Below are 13223 nucleotides of genomic sequence, written 5' to 3'. Positions count from 1 at the left end.
AAATGTCTTAGGGGCTTCTCAATGATTACAGCCAAACAAAATCAGGGCTTTTGGTACAATGGGGTTTAGGGCTAATGGCGAGAATCAATCTCCTTTAAAGGAGGACGTACTGTATTATTCTCTTTTGAAAGCTTGCATGGATTGGATTTCAAGATGGGTAATAAATCATAAAACAAAACCTTGGAAAGCTTCCCCAATGATGGTTAGAGAACACAGGGCGCACCAGCTCTATAATGCAGAAAAGGGGGGCTAATGATGTAATTGAACCATTCAACTGTGCATAATGGTTCTGGGCAATAATATGGGATTGACTGATTTTCCTTTATTTAAAATTAATTGTGCCCAAAATGGGACAGTTTAAATAGTTTGCCAAGCAAAGTTATTGGATGAAATCTACAAGAGTATGTAAATAAGCTTCAAATATACAAGATTCAAGTTCCAATTCAATTCAATTCACATATTTATAATATAACCGGAAATTAAAAAAATATTAATGGATGGTGGCTCTGCATACAAACAAAGTAAAATAAATAAATAAACAAACAAACAAACAAAAACCACATCAACAGAAATGACAAGAGCACAATGACCAACAGCCCAAACAATATAAAATATTGTGAAAAAAAAAAACAATCTATAAAAACTAAAAGGAATCTAAGCAGGGGCAATGCTTCGGGCTCCTTCATCCCCCACTGGATCTTAATGCTGAAACGCTATGGTTTTTGAGAAAATTAGTTTTGATCTCCCCCAAAAACCTGAGTCCAGAGCTGTCGACATTTGCCTCTTGTAAGCAGGAAGATTTTCTTATGAACTTTTTTTGTAACATGGAAAGATTGGTATATTTTCAAGGACTGTTTCTGCAGAGTTAGGGAGAATGGACAGGCAGCTCTAACATGTGAACTAAAACCTGCTGTGAAAGATCAAACAAAAACCTCAAACACAGAAACGACCAGAGCACAATGACCGAGACCCAAACAATATAAAAATTGTGAAAAGAACAATCTATAAAAACTGCAAGATGGAAGTGCACACAGGCAGCGTTGTTTTTTAGAGTCACGCAAAACACAAAGCGGAAGCAAATGGGAATATTAACTGCTTTTCTAAAGACATTGAATATGGTGACAAACTTCTAGCCACGGAAACAAAGCCATTGACTAAATTTATAGAAAAAGCCAAAGAACGAAACTCTGGAGAAAGAAAAAACGACTAACAGAGAGAAGGACATTAAAAAAATGAAAGGAAATATGTGATTTCCTCAACTGTCACTTGATGTCAATGACCGAAACCCAATGCTAACCCACACACCTTCCCGGTTATTAGAAATTTCGCTATGCTGCTGGCCCTCAAAAGCTCTTCTAGACCCTTGGGCTACAAGCATTAAGCGCACAGGAAAAAAAATCTTTAATTAAGAACAGGAAGAAGTTATGCAGGGAACTCAATTATCCTGGGAATTATAAATATTGAGGGAAAAAAGATGATCTTGAAGTATGGTGAAATTAATTTGACATTGATTCAATGGAATATACATTTAAATAGAAACATGCACAATGAAACAATTTTGCTCATTGCTGTGTTTTGTTTGTTTTGCAGGTTTTCTTTTCAGACAGAGTGTTGTCGAATTTCAGCAAAACAGTACCTTTGACAAATCACATGTGCATCCCATATTGCATGATTTGATTCCCAGATTGATAATGTTGTTAAATGATCAAAGCAAATAATTATTTTCATAAAAAAAAGGAATTCATATCATGTGTGACTTAAGTTAATTTTAACCACATATTTAAAGACCACCCTAGAAGTGTGTCAATATGAGAAGGAACATGTATGCCTTTGGACTGAAATTATTTGAATTAACTCAATTGTTAATTTTTGAAGGTTTTTTTTTTTTTTTCTTCTTTTAAAAACACTGTCAAATTTTCTAAATAGTTCTGATGAAAATTGTTTAATTTTTTTGTGCAGTCCTGAAACATTTGGGAAAAACCAACTCTATTCAACCAACACTTTTTCAAGTACAAGCCGCCTGTCCATCCAGACTTAGAAACACTTCTCGGGTGGTTTCGGGTTCTTAACAAAAATCACGACCGTTGGAAAAACTGCCAACATCACAGACCCAAAACATTCCACTTTATTGTGTCTCTTGTCAACTGTTGTTTCCATAGGAAACACTTATTGTAGAATGTACGTAAAGACCAGAGAGCTAGAAATGCAATCTGCCAATAAGGAGTTATTTCATCCGACTATAAACACGGATACCTTTCCTTTCCCTCCTCAAACTACCCTCAAACTACCGCAATAAATGTCTAGAGTTTCTTGCCAGGAAGGCGGCAAATCCAGGCAATAAAAAATGAAATAAATTTCAATAATGAGGCCATGATTAAAGGGGTGGTATTACATATGTGCCTAAAATTTATTAGGTACAGAACAAACCAAAAATTCTGTAACAGAATTTTAAAGAAAATTTCAACAAAACCAACTGGACCCTTTGCAAAATGAAACTGGTGTTGCTTTCTCAACCTGATTTTTGTCACTTTTTGATTAACAAATTTAGATTTAATTTAAATTTCAAGAAAGCCTAGCTACTTGTACAGATTTAAGAAAATTACAAGCTTTCCTTTAAAATTTGCACAACCAATTTAATAATCATTAGTGGTTGAAAAAATTATGAACTAAAAAGCATAATTTTCGGGATCTCAAGATTATCTCACAACAACCAGTCACTTACAAACAAATTTGTAAGCATTACAATATATTCTGTGCATTCTTCGTTTTGAAACAGCGTCATATATGTCAAAAATTCATTCAGAAAAAGATATCTTAAAACTTAATTTTATTTCGGCTAAAACAAGGCAATGCATTTTTCTGTGTCCTGTCTTGTAAAGTTTAATAACAGAACTACAACTTGAATCATAATTTTCTCAGACGAGAATGTTTTGTTTTGTTTTCTAAATTACTTGGAATCAATAAAGTTCTCTCGCAAAAAGTGCAATGCAAATTATCCGGGAGTTCATCCTCTGAAAAATAGGTTTAGTGTCTGTCTCGAAAGGGTTGTCGGACACTTAAACATCTTCTCACTAGATCTGGTTTCATTTGCTCAGATGTAAAACTCCTCGAAAAGGGGCAATAAGTGTATAGAATTTCTACAAGTGAATCATTTGGCGATTGAAAATGTGTCAAATTTAAAAAGGACATTTTTAACTGACAGAAATGGAGTAACTCATGGAGTAACTCATTCCACCAGAGATTATTTGACTGTGATGTAATTATTGAGTCTGCGAGAGAACTTGTCCGAGTGAAGTGTAGGTGAACGAGGGAACCACTCTTTTAAACAAAATTCTTAAAATGACAGGAGGTTGGGGGGTAGTCTTGTAAAAAACAACTCACTCACATGTTTTGACATTTTAAAGAGATGGCAAAAATTGTTTTTATTTTAAGGATTATTTGTCTGCAGATTATGTAATTACAAAAATAGGGACTGCTTGCATTAGGGCACAAACGTTTGAATGATGTTACAGATATCAAGATCAATTTGGTTCAACCATATTTGGGTGGTTTTAAACCAACTAAACAATAAAACTTTCCGGTCAAAACATGTAAATCTCCCCCCCCCCCCACAAAAAAAACAAAACAGTGAATTTAGACCATCAAGCTTATGCAAATGTGAAGTGGTAAATCTCAGTTTTTGTTTTCATGATGTGCATATTTCTCTTGTAAAAAGAAAAGAATACCACTCCAAAAAAATATCCCCGACGACGACATAATTTTAGATGTCATACTGGCTTGAGTTACTTGAAGACTCCCATCACATGGCTCAAGTCGATCAGACAATTTTGTCCGTCTCGTAAAAGAATGTAATTGAATGCATTTCTACCGCCTGATGGGGAACACTACCTCTGTTTCTAGTGGTTTTTCAGTACCCTCAAACATGACAGACAAAACAAAACACCAATCCATCAGAAGTACAGTCTCTGGGGAAATTCAATCAATTCCAGGATAAACAAAATATGACAATCAATTGAATCAATCAGAGAAATTCTTCTTGCATTTAAATTTTTCTGCCTCCAATGTTGGTGTTTTGCTGTTAGAAAAACAGACACTGAGGACTGGTTGAAGGAGATTTTTTTAGATTTTTTTTTAAAGTTTAGTCTTTCTTCATTGTTTGAAGTGAGTTTTTGTTACCTGTTAATAATATTGACTTTGTATCAAGTTAATGTATGAAAAAGTTTCTCTATTGGATTTTTAAAAGCTATTTTTTTCCATTAGTAAAACTTGAAGACATATTTGAAGTGCACAGTGTGGATGTATTCGTATTGACATGATGCCAACTGAAAATATTTACACACTGTAGACTGCTGTCCGGTTGCGATGCGGCAATCGAACTAGAGGCAACAGTGAAACACACGTATTTGTATTAAGTTTTGGTATTTTAAAAGCAAAAGTGACGTCATTAAAGTGGTCTCCTCCTCAGGATTTAAACTGGCAACTCTAGTGAGAGTTCATTGCCGTAAATCTAACAGATAAGTTGACAGTTGAAACTCCGAACTGATGGTACGATCTACGTACAAGTTTTAGACCAATGAGCTTTTGGTCATTTGCATACTTAAAGTTCTGTACTACATTAATTTTGTTGCTGTTGATGAAACATCGATACGATTATTGTGAAATGCAATACAATAAAAACTAGTTATTATTGAAGAATATAAAGCCATATTACACAATTGTATTTTATTACCTTGCATTGGAGAGGGAACTACATGCGTGAATCCATTGCAGTTTGTAGTTGGGAGTGGGGCATGAAGATTTGATCCTTTGGTGTTGATGGCATGCTTCAATGTCATCATCTCTAGACTCAGAGTCCGAAGCTGCTCTCTCAGTAAAATAACTTCATCTGTCGACGACGATGTCCCTATAAATAAAAAATAAGAGTTTATTAAGCTCAAATCCAACAGCTTGAAGACTGTTTCATTAGCTAAAGAAAGAGTTGATAATAACTGTGAAGTCAAGGAAATAGCATTAAATTGTTTTATGAACGCCCGTTCATAACAAAACTGGTAGGGTGTTGTGGCCAAGTGGTCTTGGGTGGACCGACTCAAGTTCTGTAATTTGAATGTGGGTTCCAATCCAGGCCTGGTCAGTACTTGTGTCCTTAAAGCAATGCACTTTATCATAATTTCTTCTCTCCACCCAGTAGAACAAATGAGTACCAGCCAGAGAAGGGGAGTAATCTGCCAAGGACATGCATCCAGGGGGAATATATTCTAAGTCATTTAATGCCAAGCAAACCGGATATAAACACCAGCCTGTATGGGCCATATTGGCTCGAGACAGACTTTACGTTACTCCTAAAAAACATATATTCAAATCATATCTCAAAATTCTTGTCTGCAGACTTGAGCAAATTTGGATATTAAGATGCTACATAAAACATACAACAAAGTACACACATGAAATACATATATCTGAAATTATTTTTGAGGGTTGCACCATCCCTTAATTCCATGATTGAGTGATTTACAAGGACCCTTCCTTACTCATGCAAAATCCAACACCATATGGGAACTCAACATCTTAAGTGTTGGGCTCTGATTTATGGTGGTGTGCATAATCAGTTTACTACAATGCAGCAGTCATTGGTTCAATAGAATCAAACAAAACAAGCAGCTGTGGATTTTGTTGGATTGAAATTGTAAAAAGGTCCTTCAGTTTTTAAAAAAATAGCAAGTTCCAGTGTGTGGAAGCTATCCTTGTTTTAATAAGAACAAGGGAACATTGTTGTTTTTAAAAGAGATGCAGACCTCCTCCAAAAAATAGCTACTCTGTAATTCCTTTCTCTTACCCACGGAATTTGTCAGATTTTATTAAAAGGCATTTAGTGATCGACCCTCCCTTGAAAAAAAAAGGGACTCGTTATTAAATAAGTGTTTTTAAGAAGTCTTGTGAAAGCTATCCACCACTCCAGTTTTCAGTTTGTACGTTGGATCTTCATGTTTCATATGAATGCACATCATCTCAAGATTAAGCTTACGTGCCAAAGCTATGGTCCAAGCAACACACTGTCTGAAATTAATCTCACAAATCAATGTATCAGCTCATCTTTCATCATCTACATTTAAGACAGACTGACAGGCCAGGCCCCAGGGTCGTCATCTTCAGACTGCGGCCACGTGCAGAGATCCATCACCGTATGGTCACTTCACAGTGGTGGGGAAGGACGTCCAGGAGTTTAGCCTTTGTACATGTTGTAACACTATTATATTGGGGTTGCAATAGGCCTACTGGCTGAAAACCTATTGGTCACCTACTATTATCTGATGGTCATTAATTTCATATTTGCTACTTAATGGCCAGGTGCATCTTTTATGAATAGATGGGAGCCGAGGGGGGGGGGGGGGTGTCGACCGGATGGTAGTTTAATATTTAAATTTGTTTAATAATAACATTATAATTTGTGCGTAAATTTTGGATGGAATTGAATAGCGCCGGATGGCAAGGAAATCCCTAAATTTACATCGATCTCTTTCAGTCAGTACTTTATATCTTCTAAAAGAAAAAGGATATACACACAATTTATTTTTCCCAATGGAAGGTTTGTTGCCATAAGATTAATCCCAAAAGGGATTAAAAGAATAATCGGGATTATACAATTAGGATTTAGGGATTAGATAGTACGATATTTTGACAAAGACGATTCTTTATAAGGCTCTCTTTCTGTTGCAGTGTCGTTCTAGGTCTTATTCACTGGGTGAATGCAGGATGGCAGTTAAATATATAAAAATGTGTTTACTAATAAAATTGAAATTTGTAAGGTGGATAAATCCACAGTTGCGACTAAGAAGGGAAGAATTTATTTTTGAAGCGACTTTCAGGGTAGATGCCAGCTTTAAAGAGCACATCATTATTGTCATATTGAAAATACATTGAAAAAAATAATAAGAATGACAATTTCCAGAAACAAATTCTCGAAATTCCCAAATGAATAACAAGTGTGACTTCCTTCTGAAGTGAGGAAAGGTTGACTCAATTTCCAGATTTTCAATCAGAACGAACTCACCAGAGAATTATAGCAACTCTTCTTGAGCCTACTGAATCCATGAAGGCACAAAAATGAAATCCAATCTGGTTACCTTTCCACAGGGGAAATATAAGAAACTAGCATATTTAAACAAAAAATAGTCAAATTTTTAAATATAGTTTTTTTGTACTGTTTTTTTTGTCTTAAAGGGAATTTTTAACGTTCAGCTTTTTCAATGTTATTATTATCTATTTCTTTCTGGCAATGAAACCAAGGATGCCTCAAAAGTGATCTTGCTCACAAGCCTGAGGAAACCTGGAAACAAGGGTGTTTGCTATATGTGAACCAGAAACACCAGGGTTACCGCTAATCTTCCATGAGTGGTTACAAAACTAAGGATGTGTTCTGGGTTCTTTTGGGTGATGCTACCAATCCTGCGCATCTACCAATCTAATACAGGGAATCTACAAAGCTTAGTGCCTCATCTGAAGAACAAAGCAATAATTGTAAATTTATGGTAAATCAAGTTGCTTAAGGACACAAGTGCCATGACCAGGACTCGAACCCACACTCTGCTGATCAAGACCACCAGAGCTTGAGTCCGTTGCTCTTTGCAGCTCGGCTTTGACTACCATTTAACATGTTTCCTCATAGGAGAAAAGTCAATTTCAGTAAAATTAAAATGGGTGCAAGTGAAACTTGACTATCAACCTGGAACAATTAAACTTGGAAGAATGAGTAAAGTCCTGAACCAATCACAAAAAAAGTTGCTGTTCGACCAATAGATTGTCTAAAGGAAACACAAAATGCAGCTGTCATATTATTGATTGTTTTGCTGAACAACCCAGCAAATCGATCTCTTTCAGAGCTTTGTATCTTCCAAGAAGAAAAAGGATATACACACAATTTATTTTTCCCAATGGGAGTTTTGTTGCCATAAGATTAATCCCGAAAGGGATTAGGAGAAGAGTTAGGATTACATAAAAAGGATTTAGGGATTAGATATAGCACAATATTTTGACAAAGAAGATTCTTTGCAAGGCTCTTTTTCTTTTGAAGCGTCATTTCAGGTCTCACCTTCACGGAATGACCACATCAATATCTCCAGACGCTCTGGTTGAATTGGCGACACCAAAGACAAGACCATTTTGATTATTATAAGAGCAGAGATTATTTGGCACCGCCATTCCATAATCAACTTCATTACGCTCGCCATTCCATAATCAACTTCATTACGCTCGGCAGATGTATTCGATCTCTCTCCCAGGCATCTTTATATCAGCGTATTGATAGATGGCATTAGACGTTTAATATCTGAAAGTCTTTAGAGCAGTGTGAAGATGGAGCTTCAATGGGTCTGATTGAAAGATTTAACCTTGGTTTGATGGACGCAAAGATGAAAGTCTTCAAGGAAAACAAATTTCAGCCTGAAGCACTTAAGGTTGTTATGCAATATTATGTGAAATCCAAGAGATGGCACTTCATTGTTAGCTCTTATTTTGTTATAATCCATTCACAATCCAGGGGTTGTATCAATACCTTTTGGACCAACGGCCACAGTCGTATCTTTTTTTAGTACTGGGCCAGTAAACCAACAACAAAACAAGTCCTGCACTCCTGTGTTTTTTCCCAACATACATTTTTAAGACCAGCTTCGAAATTATAAATTTTCTTAAAGTAGAGCAAATAAAACAATACCAAAGAAACATTTCAGGTATTCTCAAATTTCTTCAATGTAATTTCTTCATTGTTGGGAGTATCAAAGTTTCAATGTCTGTCTTATGTCCAGTGACTGTTCTGAGTTCTAACGACATGTGACTTAAAGATTGAAAAATATAGATGATCGCAGATTTACACCGACGTTGTATGATGGTCACTGTGGAAAACTTCCCATGAAATGTTTCGGCTTGAGATGCTTTAGTTTGTGAGATGAGTAAAACAAAGAGTTTTGATCTTTTGAGTTTGAAACTAGATGTTTGAAAATCAGTGAAAACAGTGATGGGAATTTTCACTCGTTTCTAACAACTCTAAATGGTATGCTGAGCTGAAACTTAAATGTTATCTCGTATATAGGCCTACATGTATGTTGGGCCACACAAACTGTACATAATGGTCTTTGACAACTACCGATGTTTCTAAAACAGGTATAATATTGATACTATAGCCTTGCAATCCCTTAGTTTTCCTCGAAACATCATCAACGCATGGGGGATTTTCTCCTAACTAAGGTCCCTCATTCATGTGCAAAAATCTCACACTTTCTTCCCAAGGCAAACAGGAGACCTTTCAGCACCACCAAAACAATATAATTGTCCTTGGGGTGGAGGCAGACCAACCCCCAGCAACTCATCATTAGTAGCATCCCTGAAGACACACAAACCAGTACCCTGTTCAGAAAAACACCAAGAGCGGCAAACATGGGCTGACAGGAGAGCTGTCAATATTCCCATGCGCTCTGTTGCATCCACCGGCCCCCACGCTGGCAAATCTGCTAAATCGCATTAGGACTTGTCTGTCACGCCTTGGTGCTCGCATTATTGGAGGGGTTTTCTTTTGGTTTGCAGTTGTTGGGAACGGGACCTTCTAGTGTTTCATATTTTATTGACAGCTTCGAATCAGTGCGGAGAAGCTGTGCTCAGCTTAGGTGAGAGTCAGTCATGGCCTCGGAGGGAAAAACAAAACCAGAAATCATGGTGGGGTTTTCCTGTTGTTTTTTTGCCTTTAGTAATGATGTACATTCCTACCCTACATTCTTATGTTCCTGTTGGGAAACATTGGTTGTTGAAAAAGTGCATACATGTACATTGACTCTACCTCCATGCTCCAAAACCATTGACTCTACCTCCATGCTCCAAAACCATTGACTCTACATGTACCTCCCTGCTCCAAACCCATTGACTCTACCTCCCTGCTCCAAACCCATTGACTCTACCTCCATGTTCCAAAACCATTGACTCTACCTCCCTGCTCCAAAACCATCCAGCGGACCATGGAGCATGATTGGGCATACCTGCGTGTTTTGCCTGAAACAATTTGGGTTGATTCAGTTGTGCATGTGTACTGTAGGCCTATTTGAACAAAAGATACAACCCATCGAATGATTTCCCTTAACAGAGGCATGACTACTGATACGGAGGCAACAAAGGTGATTGCCTTGATGCCCCTGGTGCTCCAGTAGAAATTAACAATTTCCTCACAGAGAAAATGCCTTGGTGCCCTTGCCCTTTCATAACCGAAGCATACAGGCCTGAAAAGGCTACACCTTATTATTGTGTCAGGCTACTCAAAAATCATCACTATTTGCTTCTTAATATATTACCATTCAGTATGCATGGAATAAGATCAGGCTAATTCTTTTGCTAAGTAAAATTACTGGCCGAAATTATTCCCTGCAACCATTGGAAAAACGGGCAACATACATTACCAGGGCCCAATTTCATACTGCTTATAAGCAGGAAATTGCTTAGCTTCGCAAAAAGAGCGGGATACCAGTCAAAAATTGTACATGTGACATGGTGTTTTGGCTGGTAACCTTAATTTGGTAAAAATAATGATTGTGTGCTTACTGCTTAGCTACTTTTTTAGTGCTTAAAAGCAGCCCTGTGACACTGGGCTCAGTAGAAAAGTGGTACACTTTATCATATTTTCTGTCATTTGACACTGACCCAATTGAGGCGTTTCATAATACATTTAACTTTTCCTTTTACTGTATTAAAAATCTTTACCATTTGGGACTTGAATCTATTCATGTCAAACCTCTGAACCCCCTTGCTATGATTCTGTATTTCCCAAGATGTTCTATGGAGGTCAAAGCCTCCAGAGATTGCAGAGGCAATAAAACTGTAATTGAGTAAACCATCTGTTTGGGACATATATCTCAATCATGTGGGGGAAAATGTTAACCTGACAGCAATTGAAACTCAAAAAGACAAAAGGAAAAACAGTGAAAAGGCAATTGCTTTTTATAATTAAATTAAAGTGCATTGAATGTGGTAAGGGTGTTCATACCAGCCTAATTGATTTATTATTTTGCCAAAAAGAACAAAAAATTGTTTCCCTCTTATAAAGATGAAATTCCTGACCTGGATATGTTTTCCTAACAATTGTATTATACAAAAAAAATCAGCCCTTCATCGTTTCTGTATAAGATTGTTAACAATTAGGTATCGAATCTTTTCAATCCATAAAGCAGGCCCGATACTTCCCAGAGAGGCAACCACTCGTGATTGCCTCCATGCCCCCTTGTTATTGCCTTGGTGTTCTTGAAATGATGAAATGTCAAATTGTTTCATAGGGTGCCCTTTACAAAGGAGACAATGCCCTTGTGCCCTTGCAACTTCAAAAACAAAGCATACATGTATTAAAAGGCAGTGGACACTATTGGTAATTACTCAAAATAAATACTAGCACAAAACCTTACTTGGTAAAAACAATGTGAGAAACAGCTCCCTCTGAAGTGACATAGTTTTCGAGAAAGAAGTAATTTTCCACGAATTTGATTTCAAGACCTCAAGTTTAGAATTTGAGGTCTCGAAATCAAGCATAAAAAACCACACAACTTCGTGTGACAAGGGTGTTTTATCTTTCATTATTATCTCGCAACTTCGACGACCGATTGAGCTCAAATTTTCACAGGTTTGTTCATTTATGCATATGTTGAGATACACCAACTGTGAAGACTAGTCTTTGACAATTACCAATAGTGTCCACTGTCTTTAAGGAAAACAGATTGACTGCAACTAAATCTTGCAAGCTTCTTAACATTACAATGTTCAACCATAGAATATCTACGGTTCAACACTTCTATTAATGGAATGTTGCGGTGTCTACAGCTTGCTGCAGACTTCCCTCTCAATCTTTCGTCACATGAGTTTAGCCAACACTTGTTCTGGGGCCACTGGCCCCTATTGGAAGGATTTGTAGGGGGTGGTGAGTTTGTTTTCAAAAGACTTAATGGATTTTCTTGTTCAAAGTGTAGAGCAAATGAAATTTCCTAACTTATAAACAGAGGTGGGTTCTAAAGATAAGCTTCTTCAACACAGACAAATCGTTTGGGAAGAGGTCAGCTGGCGCAGGGACTTCATTGGATTGGAAATCAAATATTTTATAAATTGTGGATACAACCTTTAAAATTCAAATGTTCAGGAAATGCTTAACGCTTATTTCCTTCCTGGTGAGATTCAAATGTACATTATTTTTTTGTTAAAGATAGCAGCACTTCAAAAACAAATATTTGATCAGATTTAAACTAAAAAATGAACAAATAATCCTGATTTTCTACAAAAGAAGTAAAGCCTTGCAAGGCAGGATACAATGCGTACCACATCAAAGGATTCTTCAGTCTCATTATTTTCTTTATCAAGTATACACTCTTATGGCAACTAAGGCCTGATGCTTTGGTGCCCTTGAAATGCTCCAGTAGAAATTTCACAGTTTCATCATAGGGTGCCCTTTACCAAGGAGAAAATGCCTTGGTGTCCTTACCCTGCCAAAAATGAAGGATCCAGGCCTGGTTAACTTAAAGGCAGTGGACACTATTGGTAATTACTCAAAATAATTATCAGCATAAAACCTCACTTGGTAACAAGTAATGGGGAGAGGTTGATAGTAAAAAACATTGTGAGAAACGGCTCCTTCTGAAGTGACGTAGTTTTCGAGAAGGAAGTAATTTTCCACAAATTTGATATCGTGACCTCAGATTTAGAATTTGAGGTCTCGAAATCAAGCATCTGAAAGCACACAATTTCGTGTGACAAGGTTGTTTTTTTCTGTTATAGTTATCTCGCAACTCCGACGACCAATCAAGCTCAAATTTTCACAGGTTTGTTATTTTATGCATATGTTGAGATACACCAAGTGAGAAGACTGGTCTTTGACAATTACCAATAGTGTACAGTGTCTTTATAAACATAAATCAACTAAAATAAAAACTAAACATTTGTGTAATAACCAAAGATAGAAGATAACGTCACCATATCTGACCAGTAAGAGTAAAAAAAGAAGTATAACTGAGCACAATAATGCAGGCCTAAGTAATAGCCTAATGCAGACAGCTCCATTTTGCCTGGCTAGACCCATGGTGAGGAGTCGCTGTCAGCACTCAATAAGTTGGCGTCACAAACTTGGGACTTCTTCTCAGTAACTCAGCAACCACTAATAGCCTCCAACTAAGTGGGAGTGTACATGCAAGTATGTTTGCCCAGTAAATATGATA

At 36.9% G+C, this 13223-nt stretch overlaps 1 protein-coding gene across 2 annotated transcripts in view; it reads right to left on the bottom strand.

The window, feature by feature from the left end:
* The window catches only part of LOC139943944 (uncharacterized), a 95353-nt gene that overhangs the window by 45201 nt on the left and 36929 nt on the right, over positions 1 to 13223 (bottom strand). For both annotated transcript variants that reach the window (XM_071940850.1, XM_071940849.1), the window contains one exon: positions 4730 to 4903. In XM_071940850.1, the coding sequence (XP_071796951.1) occupies positions 4730 to 4903 (174 nt within the window). The remainder of the gene's footprint in view (positions 1 to 4729; positions 4904 to 13223) is intronic.

This window comes from Asterias amurensis, chromosome 11, assembly GCF_032118995.1.
Source record: "Asterias amurensis chromosome 11, ASM3211899v1".
Classification (NCBI taxonomy): Eukaryota; Metazoa; Echinodermata; class Asteroidea; order Forcipulatida; family Asteriidae; genus Asterias; species Asterias amurensis.
The sequence above is the reverse complement of the archived record's forward strand: the minus strand, read 5'-3'. Positions and strand labels throughout refer to the sequence as shown.